This window comes from Glycine max, chromosome 11 (assembly GCF_000004515.6).
Source record: "Glycine max cultivar Williams 82 chromosome 11, Glycine_max_v4.0, whole genome shotgun sequence".
Classification (NCBI taxonomy): domain Eukaryota; kingdom Viridiplantae; phylum Streptophyta; class Magnoliopsida; order Fabales; family Fabaceae; genus Glycine; species Glycine max.
In genome coordinates, this window is record NC_038247.2 from 6,392,966 (window position 1) to 6,420,482 (window position 27,517).

A 27,517-nucleotide genomic window follows, 5' to 3' on the forward strand; every position below is an offset into this window, starting at 1 on the left:
TAGTCTTGAATGTGAGGGTGAGGATATTAGAGATAATTGTAGATGTGAGGGTGAGGATTTATCCTAATTTGATTGGATGGGATAAAAAATAATTTTTTTATTAAAGTAGTATATATACACGTGTAAAATCAAGAAAAAGAATAATTTATAAATTATAATTCCATACATTACTTTGAAAAATCACTATATATGATTTATTGGGATAAACTTAAAATTTTTTATTAAATATTTCCTTTTCGATTAAGCAAGCTAGCTTGTAAACTAGTAAAACAAACTGTAAGCTAATTAATTAGATAACTTGCAAAATATACTCAAACAACTTATTTATATAAAGTAAAATTCTTTTTTTAGTTATAAACAAAAGGAATTTCTTTTAAAATGTAGTTCCAATATATTATAATTACAATTTTCTTTAAAGCTATTCAAAATAATTTCACAAATCAATGATTTTTTTTAAGTTCAAATACTAGTCATTAATTTACTAATCTCTTTCTCTTATCCTTTTATTTTAACCATGACGTGGATTTTATAACTTTTTCAAATCAATGGAGGTTGGATATGATTGAAGAGATTAGTTCTTTATCACATGATAAACTAAAGATTGAATTTCTAATGAGAAATAGTGTCCGATTGTATGTCGTACATATATAGCTATCTTCGAGATACTCGAAAAAAAAGTAACTTCTCAAACTAATTAATAATTTAATTTTATTAAATTTAATAAAAATATAATAAATATTACATTTAATAAATATAGCATTTAACTATATTATTTAATTTAATTTATATCATATTTAATGAATGCAATATAAATTTAATGATTTTATGTAATTAATTTTATTATTTAATGCTACTAATAATAAATGTTTTATTTAATGTTTTTATAGGATTTTAGTATTCTTTAATATTTTAAGTGTCAAATCTCCTGTATTTACAAACATATTATCATTGGTCCATGATATACTAGATCAAAATTTCTTAATTAAAGTCTTAAATTCAAGTTGTGTGATAATAAAAAAAGTACTTAAGAAGGGAAATCCATTATAAATTGTTAGTTCAATTCTTCTATGAATATTAATTAATGGTTAATCCTATGGATACTATGCACATGTTAGTCACGCTGAAAAAAAAAACTTTTGTATTTAATTTTTATTATTAATTTAATGCTTTTATGTAATTAATTTTATTATTTAATGCTACTAATAATAAATGTTTTATTTAATGCTTTTAGATTTCAGTAATCGCTAATATTTTAAGTGTCACAAATATATTATCATTGATCCATGATACACTAGACCAAAATTTCTTAATTAAAGTTTAGAATTCAAGTCGTGTGAGAATAAAAAATATACTTTAAGAAAATAAATTCATTATAAATTGTTTGTCAAATTCTTCTATGAATATTAATTAATGCTTAATCCTATGGATATTACGCACATGTTAGTCACACTGAAAAAAATCTTTTGCATTTAATTTTTATTATTAATGTATTTTTAAAATTTTACTATACATTATGTTTTACATTTTACATGTATCCACTAAACTAATAAGCATAATTTTAAATTCCCATTCTTAAAAATAAAATCCTTATGGATACTTTATTTTTCTTCATATAATTATGTAATTTTTTTAATCCGCTAACATGTATTTTATGTGTTTATATGTGACATCAAATTAATATTTTTAAATTAACTATTTAATAAAATATTTTTTAAATTATTTTCATTATTATAATTCATATCAAATACTATCAAACATGTTAATCAGTAGGAGATTTTTTAATTTTAATCACTTGAAGGGTGGTCTGTATTCGAAAAGTAGACTCTTTTGTTAATCAATTTTATAAATATAACGAGTCATTTCTAAATTATTATTAAAATAATATTTAATTATTAACTAATGAAAAAATTAGTAACTAAATAATTCCACACTTTATTAATAAGTTGTTGGTTAAAATAATACTATTTAAGTAAACTATTTAATTTCTTTTTTAAGATAAAATAAAGTATTTAGTTTGACCCTTGACCATTAATATAACCAATAAATACTCAATGTCAATAATGTGGTACATTATAATTTATTCATATTTATATAACTAATTAAAAATAAATTAAATTATTCACTTGATTCTTATAATTTCATAATTTTTATCTTTTTAATTTTTATAATTTGAAAGTGGTCTTTTTATTTTTTATAATTTACATTTTAATTTTATTTTAGTTCATGTAATTTAAAAGTATTTTTTTAGTTTTTATAGTTTACATTTTAATTTTCTTTTAATCCTTATAATTTAAAAATTATAAAAATTACAAAAAGTAAAAATGAGAATTAAAATGTAAATTATAAGGATTAAAAAGATTTTAAAAACTAAAAAAGTAAGAATTATGAAACTCAAGCAAATGAATAATTTAACCTAAAAGTAAATTTTACTAATGATTTTTTTTAAAATAAAATAATTAAAGCCCCAGTATTTCTGAACTCATTAGAAAAAAGAATGCCATATTTGTTAACTGTTTCATAGCTTTCATTTGACTGTTTGAGAGTCAAGTAATAAGTATTGAGATCGAACGGCGCTGATGATCTCATAGCCGTACATGCATTGCTCGTCCATTGATCTCGTCATAGGGTTATCCATGGTAGTAGGCTACGGTCTCACAGACCTCTAATCAACCTCCACGTGTACGGAGAACACACTTCCCTCGGCACCATTTCCGCGGAACCGGTCCAAGTTTCAGTCCTAAAGCCGCATTTGGACACACGAACCCAAGCACGGATTTTGCCCATCGCAATCCTCCCCCTTTCCGAAGCTTCCAAACACGCCGTTAGCTTTAAAAAGGCAAAAAAGGAATATAGCACGTTGGAGCATCATTCCTTTTTCGTTGCAGTCCCTCGCTTCACGTATTAAGAAGAGCCCAAAGCGAATTCGAAGTTGGATCTTAATCTTCACGTCGTTCTTCGATCTCGCGAACCAGGTACACTTATTCCTCATTCCCTTCTTCGTTTTTTTCGCCGAGAAAGCGCGAGAAGAATTCCTCAAAGCAAATTCACCTTTTATAACTCTTTTAGCGGGAAGTTGTTTTTTCGATTTAGTTTAGATCAAACTCAACTAGTTCTCAGTTCTGAGTGATTTGAGCGTAGTTTTCTTGCTTCTATTGATCGTGAAGCCGTAAGAATATCAAATGAGAAATAAATTGAGATTTGAATCGTTGATAATTGATGATTCCTCGTGAATGTAGTAGTTAATTGCTTATTCGAATGATTTGAGCATAACTTTCTCCTTCGGATTGATCCGTGAAACCGTAGGAAGCTCAAATGATAAATTCAGATTTGAATTGTTGTTGATTTGTTAATGTAGTAGTTTATTGCTTATTTGAATGATGAGTATGTGTTGTTTTCAGTGAGCTGGAGTTTCAACAATGATGGAGAAGGAAGACTCTGTGCAGAAGCTGTACACGCGTATGCGACTCTGGGAATTTCCGGATCAGTATGTGATTGAGCCAACGGATGGATCTTCTGGTTCTTCTTTGTCTGTTAGTCGTGTCGATGGATCCATGAAGCTCATTGGTTAGTTCTTTTCATCACTTCTCTTCATATATGTAGTGCTCTTTGGTATTGTTTTTGTGATATTCAGTAATTCATTTCCTGATCAATGCTTATTATTTTCTTTTATGTGTTCTGCTTTTCTGTTGTGTTGCTTTGACAGATAAGGTTCCAGAATGCAGCACGCTTCGAGTTCCTAAGATTTATACGATTTTCGGTGTTGTTGGGATGTTGAAGCTCTTGGCTGGTCAGCAATCACTTTGCCATCGTGATTTGATGATTGATATTGTAGATTTAAGTGATTATTGTATATTGCCTTATTTTTTTATTTTTTCTCTTGGAAGACTTGCCGCAGTCGTCGCCGGGTGGTGTTAATCCTTTTTTATTTGATTGTGCAATAATATGAAGTAATTAGCTAAGGGGGTGTTTTTTTGGGGAGATTGATTATACCTGGGAATTGGGATATTCAACTAATGGATTTATGATGATTGGTTTTAGAACATAAGTGAAAACAAAATTTGAATAAAATACCAATGGTTTATGCATTTTTTTTCATTTATTTCTTGTTTTAACAAAAAGCGGTGGGTTTAAGGATCATGGTATCTTTACAGTTTTCCACTTGTGTAAATTCCTTTTAGTTCATTTAGCATTGTGGCTTATGCAACAAACAATTCCCTACTCCCTGCTACCCTTTTTTTTTAATTACTTGTACTTGTGAGTTGTGACTTTAATTACTTGTTCAATGGTAGATTTCAATTTGAGCAATCATTTTGTTGCTAAAATTCACTACTCCCCTAGGATCATATCTGCTGGTTATAACTGAGCGTGAATCTGTTGGATCTTACTCGGGGCATCCAATTTTCAAAATTTCTAAATTGAAGGTTTTTCCATGCGACAATTCTCTTAAAAATACCCCTCCTGAAAAGGTGTGTTTGCTACAGCTCCACTTATTTCCTATATCATTCTATGTCTACTACCAGTTTAGAACTCATAATTTCTGTACCATATTTGGCAGAAGAAAATAGAGATGGAATTTTCAGGTCTGCTTAATGTTGCTGAGAAAACTTCTGGCCTGTTCTTCTCATATGAAACTAATTTAACTCTGAGGTGAACTTCTTTGAACATTTTTAGCAGTCTTATGTTCATATTTATGACTGAAATATGATATGGTTTATGTTGATTCTAATATTTGCTGCCTTACATGTGTGCATATATAATACCAACAGAGAGGAAACTACCCATACATTCTTCCTTTGATTAGTAACTGCCACCATGCAACCTGCAAACCTATAGAAAATGCAGTCTACCCCACCCCTTTTTCATATGAAGTATGTAAAACTTTTCGCATGGCATTTAGAATGGCATTGTATCATTCTTACAATTAGTGACCAAAATATTAGTTTGCACATGTTCAAGAGCTTCTGCTTGCATAATGGCATTCATACTGCAATTTGAAAGGTATCATGACACCGGAAGCGTGGATATAAAATGTTTTAATAAACATATCCTAGTAAAAAAAATTGGACTACATTATTCTATCTATATATATAGTCAAAATAAATTGTGAAACTCTATTATATTATGTTCTGCAGTGCACAACGGTTGAATGACCTGGGTGATGAGTCTAGATTGCTTCCTCTTTGGAGACAGGTACTTATTTCCTTTTGTTTTGCCACAAGCCTGCTAGTATTAGAGATATTTTATTTTATTTTTAGAAAATGGTGCTGATGCCATGGTAGAATCCCCCTACATACTTTATTCTCAATACTATTCCTAATCCTAAGTGATACTCCTGATGGCTATGCAAATGTCATCTCCGAATTGATTTTTTCTGCAGTTTTTGGTTTGCCCTACTGTTCTGCTTATGCTACTAAATTATTGATCACAGGCAGAGCCTCGATTCCTATGGAACAATTATATGTTAGAAGTGCTTATAGATAACAAGGTAGGTTTGTGGCAATTTTATTTTTACCTGTTCAATATCTTTAGTTCTTATGCATTTTTATATTACTAACCAATAAGTACGGAATCCTGTGCTTTCCAGCTTGAACCATACTTGCTCCCTGTAGTTCAAGGCAGTATCCTTATCTGAATAACTATGTGCAATGTTATTGTGCAATCACATAACTGTTTCTTTTCAAGGTTATCCTTGACAAGTAAATAGGCTTTCATCACTTTCAAGCAGCCATTGGGAAAGATATTATTGATGTCAGTTTGATTGCCAGGAGATGCACAAGAAGAAATGGTATTTAAAGCTTTCGGATAAATTTCTATTTATTTCCATTCACCAAAAAAGAAAAATCTATTGTTTCCAGCTTGACTGCACTTATAAATATCGTATGTATTTATGTTCCTTACCATTTATAGAATCAAAATTTCTGATGCTGTGAAATTAGTTAATGGTTAATTTGGTGGTGATAGTGAAGAAATCATGAGAATTGTTTGCAGTTGCACTAAAAATGTAGATCTAGGTTGCACCAAAAATGTAAAAATGGATGTTAGAGGTTAGAGAATATGTTTTAGTTACTAACAGTTTAGGCTAGGGAACTTGTGAATGAGGACCATTCCCAATAACATGACATCTATTTTGATATTTGACCATAGAGATAGATACAACGGAAAGATGCCCCTACATAAGCAAACTAGATTAACTTGAGCTGTGAAAGCAATGTTTTAGCGGGTACCAGTTAGAAACAATGGAGATCAAATAGCATATTTATCAATTAGTTAAAATTACTATCAATGAAACAACAGGTCTCATGCTTTGGATGAACCAATAAAAAGATTATAAATTACAATTATTGAGGAGAGAAATAAAAACATTTCATTCTAGATGAAGATCCTTATGAATATTATTTGTTAAACATGTTAATACTTTTGATTTATTATGAGATTTAAAATTATCTGTACCATCTTGACATCTACAATTTGAAAAGTTTTTGTATGAGAAAACATAGGATTGTCATTGGTGGTTGCTTTAACTCTTTAAGAAGGCCGTCATCATCTTTTATTGGGTGGTTGACTGATGGTACAAATATGGTTTCATTTCTTGAAAGGAACTCGGATGTGGAGAAGAGGAGCTGATCCTGATGGCTATGTTGCCAATTTTGTGGAAACAGAACAAATTATGCAGTTTAATGGGTATACTGCTTCATTTGTTCAGGTATTGCTTTCTATGAGTATGACGTGAACCAGTTATATATGGTTGTGATAGTTGGAATGTTGGATGTAAACTAGTATTAGCAGGTTTTTCATCGAGATCACTGCAACTATCTTAGATTATAGAATGGGTGACTTGTGCCATTGTATGATCCAGAAGTACATGACTGTTTGATAAAAGCTAAGCCAAAGGAGCTAGGATGCTTGCTTTAGTTTTGTCTGATAAATGCTAGCTGTATATGTACCACCCAATATTGTGTTAATTAAACATGTATTTCATTTCATATCACAGTCATCTTGGTTGAGCTTTTGCAGGTCCGTGGTTCTATCCCACTCCTCTGGCAGCAAATTGTTGACTTAACTTATAAACCAAAGTTTGAGTTATTGAAACTTGAGGAAGCTGTAAGTGGTTGTTGATGGTTGTAATTTTTAGATCTATGTATAATGTTCTATGTGTATTTCACTTACATTTCTTTGCTTGAGATGCAGCCACGAGTCCTAGAGAGGCATTTCTTAGATTTAAGGAAAAAATATGGGGCAGTATTGGCTGTTGATCTTGTTAACAAGGTAAATATTCTTCAATGCAGAATGAGTTGAGAATACTCATACGATGGTTGATGGTTTTACCTGATGGTGTATGTAATTGCATTGTAATTTTGTATACAACCATAAAGAATGTGTGCAACCTATGTGCACCAACCAAAATGCTATAAATATATGTTGTATACATGTCCCTGAGAGTGTGATAACGTGCATGGAACTGTTATGTATCGGCGTGCATACATTTGAGTCCTCTTCATTTTCCTTGGTATTTTTCAGCATGGCGGAGAAGGGCGACTGTGTGAAAAATTTGGTGATGCATCGCAGCATGTGGCTGGTAATGATGTAAGGTAGAAGTCTCTTTCAGTTAATTTTTAGGTTGATATACATACATTCTTTTGGCTTTTTGGGTCACCCATGCGTATTTGACTTTTTTTGTAGATATCTGCACTTTGATTTTCACCATGTCTGTGGGCATGTTCATTTTGATCGTCTCTCAATCCTGTATGATCAAATTTCAGATTTCCTTGAGAGAAATGGGTATGGAATTTTTTATTAGTTTAGCTATTAGATATTTCCTTTCTTTAGGATTAGTTAATAATTTGATTCATGCTTACGTTTATTGGTTTCACGCAGGGAGCTTTTTATGAACTGCTAATCTTTGAACAAATACCAATAATTTATATTACTATGTTTGTAATGTTGCTTGATTTGGAACCATCTGCTATAATAACTTGGACACTTTTCAAGCATAATGTTATGAGATGTCTAAAAAATATATGAAGTTCTTTTTCCCTGGAAAATTACCTTAACCCATTAAATCTATTTTATAATAAATTTTTGTATTTAAATCTAATTGAGACATTTAAAAATAAAAATCTGACCCCTGGGTTGCATTTCTGTTTTGGAATTATAGATATCTTCTGTTGAATGAAAAAGGAGAGAAAATGAAGGAGCAACTTGGAGTTGTTAGGACCAATTGTATTGATTGTTTAGACCGTACAAATGTAACTCAGGTTGGTTGATTCACTTAGCTATGTGTGTGTTACTGTTTGTGACGTCATTTTCCTGCTACTTATGTTGAAATATTTATGCAGAGCATGATAGGCCGAAATATGTTGGAATATCAGCTTAGAAGGCTTGGTGTCTTTGGTGCTGAAGAAACCATTAGTTCACATCCAAATCTGGATGAAAACTTTAAGATCTGTAAGTGATAATTAATTTCATGATTATGTGCTTTGAAATATAGATATATTTTTTAGTTATCTTCATTTAATATATTCAATTTTCATAGTTACATAGCACTTGAAACAGAGATTTCTGACTGATTCTCTGTGGTCAGTGTGGGCTAATCATGGGGATGATATAAGTATTCAATACTCAGGAACTCCTGCTCTTAAAGGAGACTTTGTCAGGTATTTGTTGATAAATCTTTCCAAAGCTTTTAGTGTACCTCACATATAAAGAAGATCGAGAAATTATGAGCCCATAAAGGTTCTTCTATGTTGAAATTACATTGGCAGGGAATAATTTTAAACCATCATTTCTAATGTCTTGTATTATATACTGCTGCCTATTATTGTATTGTCTAAAGCAGTAGTAGTGTATAAGTATGACTCTTGTAACTAATAATAGGGTAGGAATTTTAATTATGGCTTCATGGTTTTATCATTTTACCATTTTGGGAATTGTGCATAATGTTTTTTCCATGTTAGTCTGTGCTCTTTTTCTATTCCTGTTTAATTTCATCAACTGTTATATTCAACTAGAATCACAAAAACTTACCAATAACAACAAACATTATTATCAAATTGTTTTATACTGAGGTTTAATAAATGTCTGATAAGAGTCATCATTGTCTAGTGGTTTAAATATGTTGCTGTTATGATTTTGAATTTACCTCTTTGTCTTCCCAAATTACTTTTTTTTGGGTGGGATTCAGATTTGGGCACCGCACAATTCAAGGGATACTACAAGATGGTGTCAATGCTCTTCTACGATATTATTTCAATAATTTTGTTGATGGAACGAAGCAGGTTTGTGTAGCTCATTTATCATTATGTATGGGTACTCTAGCAGTCTAGCTATTGTGTTGAATCTTTAGGCGTCCAGTGTCCACTAGGGGATCATAACTCATTATCTTATCTAGGTTTTGTCCTTATATATTTGATTTCTACCTTCTGCATCCTAATTCAGAGTTGTTTTTAGATTTGTTGTTGCTGTGTAACTGTCAGTAATTATGCTTTAGGAGATACTGAGTTTTCATGTACATATTTTACCGTGGATCATAATCTTAAGATAGTTTGTGCAATATATCCTTTACCGCCAGCTGAATAGATCTCGAGTAAACTAATATTTTTAAAGGTTAATTTAAAAAATTTATTAGTAATTGATATATGCTGTTCATGTTTTTTATCATGTGAAGGATGCAATTGATCTCTTGCAAGGACATTATATAGTTTCTGTTGGCCGAGATACAGCTGCCACTTCTCAGAAAGGAGGCCTTGAAGCTATAGCTGTGAGTACAATTTAGATGGAAGTGTGCTCCTGAATGAAGCTTGAGGCTTCTATTTTAGTTTAAGATCAGCTTTTCGAAAGTTCACTATTTATAAATATATTTTAACTTGTATGATGTCTGGTTAAATGCATGTACTTAATTAAAATCTAATTTATGTGGATATGACCTATGTCTCATAAGGAAAAAAAATAATTAAATGAGTACTTAATTTTTTTCTCTTTTTTATTTTATTTTATTGAATGTTTGGTGAGACATGTTTTCCTTTCAAGGCTTACAGAACACTGGTCCTAACCCTACAGAAAAGTGGTGGGTTGCAATGGGCCATAGGTTTTAAATACAGGAAACCTAATCATTTGCGCTTTATTTATTAACTCAAAAACTGCCTTTGATATTCAAATAAGCAACCAGACTACTCAGTCAAGGAAATGTTTAAGTGATTATGTTGCTGGATTTGAAATATTAATATGATTTTTTAATTTTTTTTTGCATTGCTTATTTTGCTGGTATGCAGTTCATCAATATAAAATGCTTTGAGGAAGTCATTCAATTGATATTAATATTACTCCATTTATTTTTGCAGTCATTTCCTCTGGCTTTGGGTCTGGTTTTGACTGGTTTCCTCTTTGCAACCATGTCACTGAGGCAAGGTGAGTTGACTTTTGTTTGTATAACTTCGGATACAAATTTACATGAAGGCTAAACTAAGAATTTGGGGGTGGGGGGTAGAGAGAAATAGAATACAGGAGAGAGAAGAGAGCGAAAATAGGAGGAATAACCACTCAATTGAAGCAGAGAACTGAGGTACACAGGAATCTTTAAACAGGCTAATAACTTATTGGTTAGTACGACGAGAATCCTCGAATAGGCTAATAACTTTATTAGTTAATACAATGAAAATGGGAAAGCGTTACCTGACACCCATTGTCCTGTTTTAATTAGAAACAATAATCCCATCAACCTCATTGCTGACATGCATGTACTGTAAAAAGAATGACATATGCCTGTACTTATTACATTATTTTTAAGGTGTTCTGAAATTTGATCCGCATCTAAGCAAGTTTTGTCTGTTGTCTTGGTTAATTGGATACCTAATGCTCTACGCAGAGTTTGCTAGCCTAGGTTTAGGGCAACGAATGAGTCTCTAAATTGCTGGATTGATAAAACTATGTATTCATATGGTGTGAAATCTTTTGTTCATTGTTCCAACAGTTCAATATGATTTCCGGCACATCTTCTTTTCGCTAATGTGGGCGGGCATTAGCATCGGCATAGCAGCATTTGTGAGGGCCAATGGCCGTGTTTTCTGCAACAGGCCTCGCCTACACAACCCCCGGTGATAACTTCTATTCAGACCAGTTTGGGCAATTTATGTGAAGTGTCCAGCTTCTGCAGCAGCAGTCACCGGCAGAGGCCTTAGTTCTACATCTAGATCACTTTAACGATCAATATTTACATGAGGCTCCTTCTTGAAGCTTATTATATTTATTCTTTCTTACTAATTTGTAATCACTGTAGCTTCCAGATTTATATTCATATCATCATAGTCCTACCGAATCCCATTTGAGTGATTGCTACTTTACTGGTGTTTCTGACACACCGTATCCTCCCTGTATATCTGAGTTTTTATTTGTGGCGTCTTTAAAAGATTATGGAAAAATTTGAAGGTTCTTAGGAAACACATTGATTTGATTATCTTCTATTCTTTTAAGTAAAAAATTTCTTGATTCAGAAATCAAGGTTATTGCATGATTCTCGTAGTCAATTTATGCAACTCGACTTCGCTTTTTATTAATGAAGTTTTTTTTTTACGTAGTTATTAATGTAGTTATAATTTATAAATTGACAAAAAAGATGTATCGTTAAATTTCATGCATTGTTAGTGTAAAGATTTTCATACAGTTAATCAACTAAAAATAAACTATAAATATCATTTTAAAAGAAATATTATAGAAATTAATAATCCTATCATACATAATAACCTATTATTAGATGGCAGTGTATTTTTTTTTATACATTATCAGTATATTTTAATTAAATTTTTATATTACTATTATTAGTATAATATATAAATAAAATGAAAACGAATGAAATTGGCGGCATTTTATTCCATTATATAATAACCATTTGTTTTCTTTCTTTTTTCCTTCCAAAATTGGAGATATAGGTAATATGTAAATAACAAATTTATAATATTCTTGACATTTCATTCATTCTCACTAGAAAATTTACATTCTTGAATGGAAACTTTCTTCAATATTATCATTAAATGTTAAAACATTCCCGTGAGAATTTTATTTCGATCAGAAAAAAGCTGCATAATTATGCTAATGTTTATTCTATACATCATGGGAAAAAAAAGTGCAGACTGCATAAGGTCAACTTTGATCTCTTAGATTGTGATATGAAGTAGTTTTCAAAATTTGTGTATTATAACTAGTTTGTGATATTGATAGGTTGAACATCGTCAACATAAAGGGTATTGCGTTTGAATTTTGATTTTCCTGTTTATTTGTAGGTATATCTCGGTCCGCATCACCTAATTAAACTTTTCTTTATACAATGAATCTTGTAACATGTCTTCTTGACTCTTGGCCATAAAATAAGGTAATCTTTCTATCACTCTTGGTCTCTCTTTTGGGAGACACTTGTAGTATTTTGGATTACCCCGTGCATTTATAAAAGGAATAAAAAATTATTTTAGAAAAAAGGCTTACGTAAATTTGTCAAACTATAGAAGTGTAAATTAATAGTAGACGTCTATTTATATTTTAAATAACATATCAAATGTTAAAATAAGATTGTACCGTATTTCAATTAATTTTTAAATTATATGAAATATTAAGAAATTTACTATTTATAATTAAAATCTTTCTGAAGATATAATTTTATAAAGTTTAGCACTTGTGAAATTCGTGGTTTTTTTTGTGATTAAATTCGCGGTGATCAAGTATGATTATAGACGGGAATTATGATCACAATAAAATATATTACCTCGATTTTATATGATCAAATATGCTGAGATTTATTTTTGCATAAAAACAATTTTTTTCACCCAATAGAACAATGCTGTGAAGTCTAAAAACATTGCAAGTTTAAGCGCTGGTCAATTAATGTTAATAAATTGATTGCTCTCAATTTGAACCTAATAGTCTGCTTTCCTGTCTCATTCACAATTTTATGAAGGATCACATTTATCTCTGCTTTTGCCCACATGGCTACATTAATTGTAGTTCTATATATCCTTGTTTCTATTGTCATTATTACTAGGATAATCAATACTATCGTTGATAGGTGTATACTTTTTATTGTTCAGTGATATATACCAATGGGAGCACCCGATCATATATATCTTAATTCTCACAAATGGTAATTCAAACGCCATGGTACATAAAGTTACCGGTAACTATAATCAAGGCTAACAAGTCACAATTAAAACATGAACCATAAAGTATGGATATTGATATTAACTCGTTGTTTCAGAAACTGCACCAAGGCACAGCCTTGTAATACATGATTATCCAACTAAGAACATATAGAGTTCTAATATATTAATACTACAAAATAAAGGAAGGAACAGACAAGCAATGCAAATCAATCCTTTCCCACGTGAATCTACAGCACACAAAGGAACACATTACATGCATGTTATGACGTGCAAGAAAGTCACACCGAAAAAAGAAAGAAAAAAATACAACAACAAACCTTAACTCATTAATAAGGCTGGTTACGTAAATCACAAGACATCATTCAGCACCAGTTAAAAAAAATTAAGAAAGAAAAAAAAAAAAGATGATCCATTGCAATTAGGGTACGGTGTTTGTTTTTCTTTAAGAGGCTTGGGGTGGATATGGAGGCCAGTAAAGATGAAATCCAATCTTGTAGACAACTGAAGGACCCTTTAGATCTATAGGGAAAGAGGTAATGTAGCCATGCACAAACAAGAAATCTTCAGTCCCTCCAACAACTGGATGATCCGAACGCTTCATGTTATTAGTGCCTCCAACAATGGAAATAGAGCCCTTGTGATCCTTCAGACGCAGAGTTAGCTTTGCGACCGAAATGCTGCTAAGCCCGTCAAGTCCAGAGGTGATGGAGGTTCCTTCTGCGGTCCCAAGTTGTTTTGAGGATCTGTTTGCTTTGGCAGTCAAAGGATCCTGAAACACAAAAAGGGTTCCAAAAGGGCTTGTGCTTTCACTGATTCCTCCCCCTCCTTCTATACCACTCACTATGGCATATCCCGTTTTGTTTATGGTTTCATGTTGGAACAGTGTGAAGTGAAGGGATTTGTGGCGGTGACGGAGACGGTTGCGGTTGTGGTGGTGGTGGTGATGGGAGGCACAAGTGCCCTCAAATGGGAGTATGGCCAAAATTAAAAGCAAAGTAGCAAGAGCATAGTTGTGCAAAGCAAAGGCCATTGTTAGCTGTTTTGCTCACAAAAGAGGGTTATGTTATGTCTCAGTATATGCTTGACACAAGTGTACTAGGTTTATACTATATATAGTGTGAAAATTTAGTTTGTACTAATGGCATCAATATGAAAACGATGCTCAAGTCATTGGTGGTGGTTTTGGTCTTTTATATTTCGTTTTCCTTCATCAGATGTATACACGGTAAAAAGTTGTGTGAATTTATCCAAGACCTTTTTAGTTGTAGCTTGAGTTTATATGACTAGAAACAATGTAGAAAGAGTCAAATTACTTGATCGGCTTCATTTTGATGTTCCCTTTGTTTGCGCAATTAAGAGCATATGATCGATTATCTGTCTAACTGTCTTTATTTGCCTTTTTATTAAGTGAACTTAGGTAGGATGCGTCTTTCAAAATAGAGCAGCCACGTAATTAGTTGAGTGGTGAGTGCAACACGCCACTCTATTTTAATTGTGTAATTCAAATTTCATTATCAACAAAACACGGAAAATTCAGTTCAATATATTTTAATAATTCTCTTGTCATAGAATAGGACAAATTGATTCTACGTACTGAGTTGTAAATTCCTTTGGAACCGAAATTGAATTCTCGAAAAGTATTTTGCATTTCAACATTGAAGTTTTAAAGATTACACGAAAAAATCTTATATAACTAATTCCAAATTATATAAAAAGTGACATTGACTAGGAAAAAAAGAGATAATACAAAAAACATTCCGAACAATAATTTTGTTTTTTTTAAGTCAGTGGTTCTAGAAAGCCCAAGGGCCAAGTGTCTGTCGAGGATTGAGAAATTACTAAAGTTGGACCTGTATATGGACTATAGTGTACTTATATTTCCAACAATAATAAAATTTATAAATTATATAATTAGAGAACATAAAATTTAAAACTTTTATAAAATAGTATATGTTTGGGTTAGTCCAGATTTCATGTTCCCAAATTTAATATCCAAATTGATATAATCGAATTTACAATTTGATTTGAGTTCAAATAAATTAAAATTGATGGTCTAAACCATCCCAAATTTTCTCCTTCAATTTAGTTTAGATTTATTTTCATAAGCCAATTTAGTTCATATTGATTGGGTCTATACTCACCCCTAGTCTTACCCTTACTTTTGCAAAATGCTATATATAATTTCGGTTAACTCTTTCTGCAAATATCTAATTTACAATACAGAATGTTTTCCCACTTCTCAAATTTTCCCGACTAACCAAATAACTTTGGAAAAATACAAGTGACCACAAAGACCATATATCTCAAAGAACAAGAGAGGAATTCAAGTAACTCATTTTATTGAATTAAATGAAAAGATGATGATACAAGTAGGAGCTACACATTTTTATTGACAAGGGAACAAAGCTAGAATGAGAGAGGTACGACTACTCAAATACAGCCACAAACACACTCATGCAGTAACAGGTCTAACTACCTATAATAACTGTAAGCCAAGTTAGTTAGTAGTTACACTGAACTTGAACTGTGACTAGTATGCTAGCTACAGCCTACACATGTTGGAGCTCCTTGTCATATTCAACACATAAGGATGATAAATTGGCTATTGGAAATTGCACATAGTTGCAAACTTAGTACAATGTTTCTTGGATTACTTCGTTCTGTCCTTGATAGCTTCGATGTGTTCCAATGTGTCAAGAACATCTTTCATGTGAGGACGTTTCTTACGGTCACATTGAAGGCATTTTAGAATAAGATGTGCTGATTTTAATGCTGCCTTGGTTGAATACTGACCCTCTATCCTCTCATCCATGATGCTTTTCAACTTTCTTTTATCAGAGAGAGAAGGCTTAGCCCATTCAATCAGATTCTGCTGCTCTATGGGGCGGTTTTTGTCAAGTGCCCTTAACCCTGTCAGCATTTCAAGCAGCACTACACCAAAACCATAAACATCACTCTTTACATAAAGGTGACCTGTTGAATCATGACACAATCCACAGCCATGTTAGAAACAATAAGATCAAACTGTTTCTTGTGTTCCAAGTTTCAATGAGTAGTATCTTTGAAAAGCATCCATTTATATGCATGTGAAGATAAGATTATCACCTGTTGCAATGTATTCTGGAGCAGCATAGCCATATGTTCCCATGATCCTGGTACTCACGTGTGAATCTTCCCCAGAAGGGCCTAATTTTGCCAAGCCAAAATCTGAAATTTTTGCATTATAATCCTGCAAAAGATAAACAATTAATTGGTTACCAGTGAGATTTGTGGAGTTACTGTTAGTATATAATTACTCTAATTTGCATTTTTCAGCTAACACTCTAGCAAAAGTTTGGGAAGATATAAAGTGCGTTAGATGGTTAAGAAAGAACCAAAAAGGAAAGAGGTCACAGGATCGATTCCTGTGGCAACAAAACTAAAATTCAAACAAACTCTTTGTCGATAAAAAAAAAATCTAGCAAAAGTTTGGTTTATAATTAAACACAAATGGGGGGTCCAAATTCATAAACTCATCAAATATAACAGAGAGGAAGTAAGGAAAATAACAGACCTCATCAAGTAGTATATTGGAGGCTTTGAAATCTCTGTATATGATTTGCTTTTCTGAGGTGTGTAAGAAAGCCAAGCCCCGTGCAGCACCAATAGCTATTTTGATTCGGGTGTCCCAAGAGAGTGGTTCACTGTTAGTATTTCCTAATTGGAAGCAAAAACAAAGAACATGAGCAAAACTCAAATCAAATAAAGGGCCAACATTTTTTTATTCATATATATATATATATATATATATATATATATATATATATATATATTAATCGTCTTAATTAAATTCGTACTTCTAAAGAGATGATTCTCCAAGCTTCCCTTTGGCATGAACTCGTACACAAGGAGAAATTCGATATCGTCACAACAGTAACCCAATAGCTTGACCAGGTTTGGGTGAGAAATCCTTCCTAAGAAATTGATTTCTGACTGCATTATCATATTAAACATAGCAAGATATTACTAAGTCAGATAGCTAGCTGGGTTGGAATTTGTTCTAACTCAACTTTTTTTAAAAAAAAAATAATTAGTTACTTTTGTCAAGTACTTTAGAATTCTTTCGAAAATAAGAGATTATTAATTTAATCAAACATACATGGCATCTCTCATATTATTTTCTTGTATTTTTCTTATTTACTTAATTAAAAATTTAAAATAAGATCGAAAATGTTATTATTTTTTAAAAGATTATAGAGGTATTAATTTTTAATTAAGGAACATATATGAACCTTGGATAAAGATTATTAACAATTTTGCTAAGAGAAATGTTACTTACCCAATAATGAACTTCTATAATAATTTTTACGCACTCACATTTTTTTTTCTTTGTATATGTATACATTATTTATCTAAGGAGGTTAATTTTTATGAAAGAGAAAAAGGGAAAGTAGTTTACAAAAACTAACTGAAGTAACTTTGAAAATATAAGGCACAAACTATATATAACCTTCTTTCTCTCATCCTAAATAACTTCAATTTTATTTTTAAAACTCTGATTTTTGACCTTTTAATTTTAAAGTAGTTTTTAATTCAAAGAAAAGTTATCTGTATGAAATTCTAAAATTCTTTACACAAAATTATAAATAAAAAATAAGAACAATAATACGAATCATATGAAGAAGTTCAAAATAATTTTAAAATAAATAAATGTTGTAATGTCATCATTTAATATGTATTATCTTTCTAATTAAGTATACAGACTAAAAAAAAAGAGAAAAAATTATTTTGTATTCTTTAACCATTATCCGACAAAAAGTAAAAAAAAAAATTGTTTTCAATAATTAAAAAGCATTTAGTATGATATGCATGTTTAATGTTTATTAATCAATACCTCGAGAATATTAAGAGCAACTCCATACAAGATTCTTATCTTGCTTTTTCTTATTAAACGTACACTGTGTCTCAATAAGAACTCAAAATTGGATGTGGTTCTTGGAAAGCAGCGAATGTTTTATGTTTATATAAGCACTAGTAGCTTACCCCAATTTTTGGACCATGTTTCAGCTTTTATATGTGTTTAAAAAAAGTTGTTGATGTTTATCCCAACAGTAAGGGTATTATAAGATCATTTATAGGGTCACTTTAGTAAAGTTCTTAAGGTTGTTGGATTAAAGATGTAAGATTATTAAATTAGAAATTAAAAAATAGATACGGATGGTCGATATATATGTGTAGTGTTGGGAATAATTTAAAGTTTTGCTGTCAAGCATTACTGATATCAACCCTATATAATTTGTTACTAATAAATTACTATTTTTTGCTGTCAAACATTACTGATCAGGTGTGGCTCCATTATATATCCATAATCCCAATTATACTATTAATTAACACTTAATATATACTTGAGGCTAGCTGTATATATATTAATTAATAATAGTTGTAACTTTGTTTATGAAACACAGTCTGCAACTAATAACAAATTAAAAAAAGCAATGAGAACGCAGCACCACGTGGGAAATTATCAGAGTGGAAATTAAACAAACCTGCCACTCACGAAAGCCCTGCAAACTTTCTGAGTTCAACTTCTTAACAGCAACCACCATTCCAGATCCAGCTTTGGTGGGTGTCAGTGTCTTCTCATGCAACCATCCTTTGTAAACTTTGCCAAAACCTCCTTCACCAAGCAATGCATCCGACTTGAAACTCTTGGTTGCTGCTTTCAGATCCGCGAAATTGAACTGCTTCAAGTTCCGCGTTTCCACACTCGGAAACACCATGTTATTGCTATTAATGCTACTGCTTCCTCCATTAACACTAGTGCTTTCAGTAATTCCCATCTCACGCGCTGAACCTGCATGCCAACAAATTACATTAAGATTATTGATTCTCCCCACTCTTGTTCTAGCATAGACACGATTCAATGTAAAAAACAAAAACTCCATTAGAATCGATAGCCAATAAATACTTTGCAGCAATAACATAATATAAAAAAAAAATGATCCTTTTTATGACTTGCCTGAATAGTGAGGGGAATTATTGGAGGGTGTTTGGTGGGTAGCGAGGGAAGCAAAGCAAAGACCCATGTTTAGTGTTTAGTGTTAATTAACTTAATTAACCAATTTCGAGAAAATGAATTCTACAAGAATGGCTGCTGCGTAAGGTTGAGGATGAGGAATGAGAAAAGACACAACACAAGTGCTAGCTACATAACATGGGTCGTTTTCGGAGTGTTAATATGTTTGACTGCTGGTATTTATAATGACGTTTGCCGTGTTCTCCTCGCGTTTCACTTGTCTTGTACAGTGTAATCCATTTTTTTAAACACACAAACTTTTTCAACCACGTTGTTTGGAAAGTCTGCGCGTTCAAAAGCAATAGGGAAACAAAATTATAATATATAATAAATGTACAGCTTTTTAAATTAGTCCCAACAAATTAATTAAATGTACTGACAAATTGTTTGGTTTTTGCAATATGATCGAATGAATGTCCTGTTTGATTCGGTCCTTGTATAATAACTATCATATTAGTTTTGTCCCCTATATCTCATGAGCACGGACGAGTTCAGTGAGTTCTTGACTTGGAGTATTCAGAATGGAACTAATTAGAGAGTGTGGTTAGCTGCAAGTAACAAGAGGAGGTAGGTATCACATGGCAGCGTAAAGATATAGGGCTTAGGAAAAAAAGGGAGAAGATCATTGAAAAAAAGGTTGAGACAACAAGATATATGGAAAAAACGAAAAGGCTAAAGATAGAAACAAACAATGATAAAAAATTATTAATTTTTTTAGAATGTGAGTATAAATTTAACTTAATTTTAAAAGTTAACTCAAGAGGTAAATATTATTTCTCATTTATATATTATAATTTAATTTTATCTTTAATCGATATGAAACTTAAATTTTTTTAATATTTCTTGAACTTTGTGCTTGAATAATATAATGGATGACTCTTTTAAATTAATCTTAAATATGTTCTAATACATCTTAGATTTTTTAACATATAAATTTAAGTCTAACTTAACCCATAAACTAGTTCAAATGATGAGAATTATTTTATCTTTAATCGATGTAACATTTGAATTTTTTCCAATAAAAATACAATTCCTAAAATGGAGATCCGTCTTAGCTTAGCTTGTTTGGATGCAGATCGATCTTCCTCTAATTTCATGCTGAAAAAAAATAGCGTTAACTTTTTAGGATTATGCTTGATAAATAGTATATAACAATCAGTATTCTAAAAACATTGGTTAAATAAATAAAAGTATAAAATTTTTATTAAAAAATAAAATATTTATCGTATAAAAATAATTTAACTTTTTTTAGAGACTACATATATTATGTATTTGAGGGCAAAAGTTTTATATTTAAGTATTCAATGTAACAGCATGAAATGATGAAACTTTTTTTGGAAAGAAAATGATACTTTTCAGTAGTGCAAAATGTATTTTAGCATCCATAATTAATACTTTTAAACCACATTCTATGTATTTCTATCTTTCATACGTACAAGGTGACGTTAATATCTATAAATTATTAAGGACTTTGCACGTATATATTTTCGGTTATATGTACATTATACGAAACAGCGATCGTGTTTTTTTTAACCAAAATTGTATAGAACCTACAAAAAAATTATTGTATAGAAAACAACTACAATTGACGCGTATACCTGTGTCAGAGTACCATTTGTATTCTTATTAAGAAATAATGCTATACAATTAATTATAATAGAGAAGAAGGTTCGACGTTAGGTCGGGAGTTTCACCCACTCTTTAGTCTAGATTAACTTTGCATGCTTGCTTCCAACGAGGGAAATTGAAAAACAATAACTTTTTATCAAGGAACTAATTATCTTATTGCAGGCTGATCAATAGTTAGTGGTACCCAAAAAGAACAAAATAATCACAAATTTTTAGAATGAATTCTTTATCTGGTCTCATTTTTAAATGTTTCATGTGTCTGGTCTTTTATTGTTCTTAATGTAGGTATTCACTGTAAGATCCACACAAAAAAGATCAATTGAGTTATGCATTTTTTTTCCCCTTAAGGGACAACATTTTGGAGGAAAAGAGGAGGCAGAGAAATGAGAAAGAAATAAATGTATATTACGACAAACTAAATAAGTTTTTTTAATTCTTTCTAGTGAGACTAAAGCAAGGGTTTAGGTTACTTCAAGTTTGAGTTAACCTTGTACGAGATTAAAAATTAGTTAACAATTACATAATTAGTTAAAAAAAGTCATTAATTATATACTTATCTTTTAATTTTTAATCATTTAAATATGATCTAACATTCATATTATTTTTGTTTTTTACGCTAACAAGAATTCTCATTTGATATGTTGTGCCTACATCTCTCTCTATATATATAAAAGCATGTCAAATAAGAATTTTTCTAAATGTCATAAATGAAAACTATACATTTCGATCATATAACCATATATGAATTGTCAATATTAAAAGTTAACTAGTTCTTACATTATCACTTAAAAAAAGTTATGTACATTTTTTTAATCTTATCATTTAAGTATAATTTAATTATCTATAATTATATAGTTATTATTTCTCGATCACAATAATATATATATATATATATATATATATATATATATATATATAACTTTTTAAGTGAAAAATGGATGAAAATAGGTTGGACTAGATTTTATGCTGTGAGTTGTCCTTGATTAAAAGAATAACACTTGAGTTTGATCTCTTTTTATCTGTCATAATTTTTTTTAAAGATATAACTTAGTCTACATAGACGACTAATCTAACTTACAGATTTATTTTAAGACTTAATTTTTTGTTAATCAGTAAAAATTAAACTCATATAAAAAGATTTTAAAATAATTCATGCATACTATTTCATTGAAGACTCCTTTAGTATGTAAGAACTTTTGTGATAATTTAAAACCAACTATTTAAACGAGTTGTTGGATAATACACAGAAAATATAAAAATATCAAAAAAGTCGTTCAAGCACAAAGATTAGGATGATTTTTAATCTTATATTTAAGTAATATTGACAAGTCAACTAAGATTGCGTATCATTTTTTACTAGGCATATATTAAAGCATATTTAATAAATATAAAATATTATTTATTTAAATTAAAATACTCTTACTTAATGTATCATTAATTATAATAAATTGTTATAATAATAATAGTTAAATAGGAATATAGATAATAAAAAAACTAATAATATTTTAGATTTACAAAAAAATCAATAAATTAACACCGACAAATATAAACTGGGAAAAAACAATTCCCTACGAGAAGAGTTTTGAATAGTTTGCATAATATTTTACATGCTAACTTTATTCATTGTAAAAAAAAATTGGAGAATAACAATATAATGATCTTACCAAACTTTCCCTAAATATATGGTCGGGAGGAGTTTGGATAACTTTGTGTACAAGCATCTAACCTCATTACCCTTGCACAACCCCCCCAATAATGTGACTATATTCAACCAAAGTAGGAAAAAAGAATTACAGAGCTGTATCAAAATTTCCCCTGCAACTAACAAAATAACTTTGAAAAAAAATGATATATTATCTGGTGCCTCGTGTTACAATAATGCAAAGTAATTTACCAAGCATTAGGTGCTGAACATAAGGATGATAAATTTGGCTATTGTACATTGTTGGTAGTTGCAAACTTAGAACAACGTTTTTTGCCTTCCTTCCTCGTAACCTTGATAGCTTTTATGCATTCCAATGTCTCGAGAACATCTTTCATATGAGGACGTTTTTTAAGGTCACGTTCAAGGCATTTTAGAGTAAGCTGTGTTGCTTTCAATGCTGCCTTGGTTGAATACTGACCCTCTATCCTTTCATCCATAATGCTTTTAAACTTGCTTTTATCAGAGAGAGAAGGCTTGGCCCATTCAACTAGATTCTGCTGCTCTATGGGGCGGTTTCTATCAATTGCCCTCATCCCTGTCAGCATTTCAAGCAGCACCACACCAAAACCATAAACATCACTCTTCACGTAAAGGTGTCCTGTTGAATCATAAAACAATTAGTTTCAACTTCAACTAGCATATTCACAAACCATCTCTCTATTTATGTGTTTAGATAAGATGAGATGATCACCTGTTGCAACGTATTCTGGAGCAGCATAGCCATATGTTCCCATGATCCTCGTACTCACGTGTGAATCTCCACCCGAAGGCCCTAATTTCGCCAAGCCAAAATCTGAAATTTTTGCGTTGTAATCCTGCAAAACATTAGTTTGATTTGTGGGTTTAGTATTAGTATATAATCTCTGTAGTTCTTTTTCGAGTAAGTAGTAACTCTAATTTGGGTGAAATTTCTGTGGTTGGAAGCTTTAGCTTGTGAAATAATCTTTTAAATGAGTCTTTGTTAGCAGTCTCAACAATAACATGTTTGGACCTTACCTACTATTATTGGAGATGCCTCCTTATTCTACCACTTTTTTAAACTAGTGTATGTTTACTTTATTGTTCACACAAATTACTTGAGTCATTAAGTTCAAATAGCATTTAAAAATTTTCATGTTAAACCAATTACACCCCTAGTCAGGGGAACCTAGTATTATTCAGCAAGAAATTATTAGGTAATCACCTAGTCTAGTTCTGATCAATCTCAACATGATACTTAAGTATTATTAATTATTTTCTTAAATTAAAAAAAATTTAAATATGTGTCACATAAAGATTAATTGAGGTCATAAACAAATGATGGTCTAAAACTACTTAATTTTTCCGAGGGTTTAGTTGGGTCCGAATACTCTAGGCTCTAGCAAAAGTTTGCTTAATGAAACAAATATGGGTACACAATTTATTTTGGCCTCCATTTCTCATGATAAGGGAAAAGGTAGAATATATAAGACAAACATAAAGAGAAGAAGTAGGCAAAAATAATAGACCTCATCAAGTAGTATGTTGGAGGCTTTGAAATCTCTGTATATGATTTGCTTTTCTGAGGTGTGCAAGTAAGCCAAGCCCCGAGCAGCACCAATAGCTATTTTGATTCGAGTGTCCCAAGAGAGCGGTTCTGTGTTTGTATTTCCTAATTGGAAACAAAAAACAAAGAAAATGAACTAAAGCCACCAACAAATTTCTATTATTAATATATTTTAATTGTCTCAAGTTCATACTCCAAAATAGATGATTCTCCAAGCTTCCCTTTGGCATGAATTCGTACACAAGAAGAAATTCGACATCGTCACAACAGTAACCCAAAAGCTTGACCAGGTTTGGGTGCGAAATCATTCCTAGAAAGTCGATTTCTGACTGCATTGTCATATAAACGGAGCAAGATATTACAAGTTAAAGTCAGATGCCTGGGTTGGAAAATAATCACTTATTTTTCTTCATTGAAAATAATCAAACATTACAAAAGTTTGACTCAACTTATTATTAAGACTTTGACTCAACTTATTTTTGTCAATTATTTTAGAAAGCTTTTAAAAAAGGAGTGATCATTTCATTGAAAAAAATAATTCCAAAGTTCCTATCAAGCATATATACATTAAATCTCTCAAACCATTTTCTTGTATTTTTCTTATTTACGTAATTAAAAATAGAAAATGTTATCATTTTTTAAAATATTATATATGTAATAGTTTTTAATTATATATGTATATGTGTGTGTGTGTGTGAATTTTGGATAAAAACTATTAACAATTTTGTTAAGAGAAAATTCACTGATGAATAAACTTGTATAATTATTTATATACGCTCAATTTTTTTATATCTCTCTATCACAGTATCCGTATTGCACACTTCTTTCTGGTCAATCTATCCCTCTCGATAAAGTCGTTGGAATAGAAGGAGGTGACTTTTGGCTATGATATGAGTATCATCAGGACAATAAGAGTGAAGGGAGAGCAACGTCGGTTGCATTATGTCTACACTCACTCCAAAAATCAACCTCGTCCACAGCTCCAGTGGTCCAGAGGAATTAATTTCCCCTTTTCTCACGCCAAGACAAGACCAGTTTTTTCTTCTTCTTCGCTAGGAAACTAGATTTGGCCTCACAATTTCCTTTCGCTTTTTTTTTATTATTATTATTATTCAGTCAAGGATTTTTTTCCCCTCTTCTATGATATATTTGGATAAGATCATGAAAAAATTAGATTGTTGAGAAACCACCACCTCATGTAGATCATATGCTATCTAATGGAAGTCTCTACCCTCGATCCCCATTTACGAATAATTTGTTTTCATAGGACTTTCTCCCTTCTCTTTCCCAAAAAAAAAAACAGAAAGAAAAAGACAAAGAAACTAATAATAACAATATATTTTATTTAATTAAAGAGAAAATAAAAATAAAACTTTGAATTTTTCTCTCATTCTAATTTTTCTCTCCTTTCCGTTACCAGAGTTAATTAATAGCACAAAGCGTGAGTCAATACCCCCAACTCCACTCTTTTGAATAAGCATAAGCATTTTCCACTGTGCCTATGATCGGGAGCAATTTAGTTTTGGAAATCTTACGATTATAATATTCTTTCCTTTTTTCTGTATGAGTATTTTTTATTTCTGTTTACCTATCTATTTAAAAGTCAAACAAATTATTATCCATCTAGTCTTATAAATTAGACCATTCAAACCAATTTATAAGTATTTATTTAATTTGGTTGATAATATTAAATTTTTCAATAATTTATATAATCTGTTTGTCAAAATTACTTTTATAATTATTGACAATCCATTCTTTTAATCTGTTTCTATCTAATTAATTATATATGTCTCTTATAAAAAAATTAATATAACTCCACTTAAATAATGATTTTCTTTTTGCATTCTATAAGAAGAGGCAAAGTGAATGATAGTTTGATATATCTAATGATCTTTTCCAATCTTCACAATAAAAAGTCTAAAAGAAATAAATTATTGCGTTTATTGACAAAAAAAAAATGATGAGAAATTAAGGTCATTTTATGATAATAAAAAAAAAGCACCACGAAGTCACAAACTTCTCAAAAGATTTCTATAAGAAAGGACGACCAAAATGAGTAATTACTATCTTTCACACACCAATCATGAATGTAGGAGAAATAAGAATAGAAATGATATAAAAAGAAAAAAATAATTTAAACAAAGATGTCAATTGCATTCCCTAATATGTGATATTCGTTAATCATTATGCAAAAATAATTAAAAATATTTACTCAAGAGTATTGTTTCTAAGACTTTGTATTTTTTGGTGTCAAAGTATACTGCAACCATGGAAGAAGAAGAGGTGTGTCTCCATAATGTTAACTACTAAGGTTCTATATATTCAAAATATATACATACACGAGGGCTGTATATAGTAATAAATAATGGTTAAGTGTAAGTTTGTTTACGAATCTTAGTCTAAAATTAAATAATGAAAAAACAATAAGCAGTTGGAAGTGAGTGAATGAAGAAATCAGTAATTACTAACCTGCCACTCTCGAAGGCCCTGCATACTTTCGGGATTCAATTTCTTAATAGCAACCATGATTCCAGAACCAGCTTTGGTCGGTGCCAGTGTCTTCTCATCCAACCATCCTTTGTATACTTTTCCGAAACCTCCTTCTCCAAGCAATGCATCCGATTTGAAACTCTTGGTGGCTGCTTTCAGATTCGCAAAACTGAACTCCTTCAGGTTCCGCACTTCCACGCTAGGAAACACAATGTTCTTGCTGCTATGACTACTACAGCTTCCTCCATTAACACTACTAGTGCTTTCAGTAATCCCCATATTCTCATCCTTGCTCCCCAAGGACTCACGCCCTGAACCTGCTGCATACCAATAAATTAATTACATCAAATTATTAATCCCCTCACTCTCCTAGCATGCATAAACATGATTTCATATAAATAAAAAAAAACAGTTAGGTCGTGTTTTTTCAAATAAAACTTTAACTAATTTATTATGACTTGCCTGCGTAGGGAATGGATTTAGAGGGTGTTTGGTGGCGAGCGAGCGAAGCAAAGCAGACACCCATGTTTAGTACTGTTTAGTATTGACCAACAAGAATTAATGGGTGTTAATTAGCAGCTAGCAAACTAGCGATGATGTTGTTTTAATTTGAGTTGAGGTGCTAATTACTTAGAGACTTGAGGTTGAGGATGAGGATGAGTACTAGTGGCAGCTACATAGCAATAACATGAACATGGGATTGTTTTTGTTATGTGTGTGACTACCTTTTATGATGTCGTTCGCCGTGTTCGATGGCATCGCGTTCTCATTTTTTGACGTGGGTCATTTTGTACACACGACAGCTGTGGACAGAAAAGTCTGCGTGTTGAAAAGCAAGTACAGCCCCAGTAGGAACATGACAAACGTACACACTATTTTTTAAGGGACGGAACCCTCTTACATGACTTTTTATTATTATTATATTCTGATAATAAAAAATTTCAAACCTTTCATCAACAACTTTCTTTTTT

The 27,517-nt window shown here is 31.1% G+C and overlaps 4 protein-coding genes across 5 annotated transcripts; 1 reads left to right on the forward strand and 3 right to left on the reverse strand.

Annotated features, from left to right (window-relative positions):
* The first annotated feature begins 2,648 nt into the window (after positions 1–2,648).
* On the forward strand, positions 2,649–11,433 carry LOC100780963 (phosphoinositide phosphatase SAC7). Its single transcript, XM_041006650.1, has 21 exons — positions 2,649–2,972; positions 3,399–3,564; positions 3,704–3,787; positions 4,339–4,466; positions 4,556–4,647; positions 5,133–5,190; positions 5,429–5,485; positions 5,585–5,618; positions 5,705–5,785; positions 6,597–6,703; positions 7,015–7,101; positions 7,189–7,266; positions 7,519–7,589; positions 7,681–7,779; positions 8,156–8,255; positions 8,337–8,445; positions 8,582–8,654; positions 9,182–9,275; positions 9,665–9,757; positions 10,338–10,404; positions 10,967–11,433. Exons 2-21 carry the CDS (start codon positions 3,417–3,419, stop codon positions 11,092–11,094), a joined length of 1,788 nt encoding a protein of 595 aa, XP_040862584.1. The 5' UTR covers positions 2,649–2,972; positions 3,399–3,416; the 3' UTR covers positions 11,095–11,433.
* A 2,015-nt stretch (positions 11,434–13,448) lies between these two features.
* Positions 13,449–14,225, reverse strand: LOC100306565 (dirigent-like protein). The gene has a single exon (NM_001249889.2). It carries the CDS (start codon positions 14,170–14,172, stop codon positions 13,585–13,587), a length of 588 nt encoding a protein of 195 aa, NP_001236818.1. The 5' UTR covers positions 14,173–14,225; the 3' UTR covers positions 13,449–13,584.
* Positions 14,226–15,464: 1,239 nt separating this feature from the next.
* LOC100777578 (probable serine/threonine-protein kinase PIX13) lies at positions 15,465–19,349 on the reverse strand. The gene is made up of 6 exons (XM_003538860.4): positions 19,141–19,349; positions 18,668–18,975; positions 16,979–17,114; positions 16,696–16,838; positions 16,248–16,371; positions 15,465–16,115 (listed from the first exon to the last, which is right to left on the reverse strand). Exons 1-6 carry the CDS (start codon positions 19,205–19,207, stop codon positions 15,793–15,795), a joined length of 1,101 nt encoding a protein of 366 aa, XP_003538908.2. The 5' UTR covers positions 19,208–19,349; the 3' UTR covers positions 15,465–15,792.
* A 3,064-nt stretch (positions 19,350–22,413) lies between these two features.
* LOC100778116 (probable serine/threonine-protein kinase PIX13) lies at positions 22,414–27,346 on the reverse strand. Of its 2 annotated transcripts, none has more exons than XM_003538861.5 (6): positions 27,009–27,346; positions 26,526–26,863; positions 24,250–24,385; positions 24,019–24,161; positions 23,223–23,346; positions 22,414–23,129 (listed from the first exon to the last, which is right to left on the reverse strand). In XM_003538861.5, the coding sequence occupies exons 1-6, from the start codon at positions 27,070–27,072 to the stop codon at positions 22,759–22,761; spliced, it is 1,176 nt and encodes a 391-aa protein (XP_003538909.1). In that variant the 5' UTR covers positions 27,073–27,346; the 3' UTR covers positions 22,414–22,758. The 2 variants fall into 2 exon arrangements, with proteins under 2 accessions (XP_003538909.1, XP_006590747.1); XM_006590684.4 differs by having other exon boundaries at positions 26,526–26,866; positions 27,009–27,303.
* Positions 27,347–27,517: the final 171 nt, after the last annotated feature.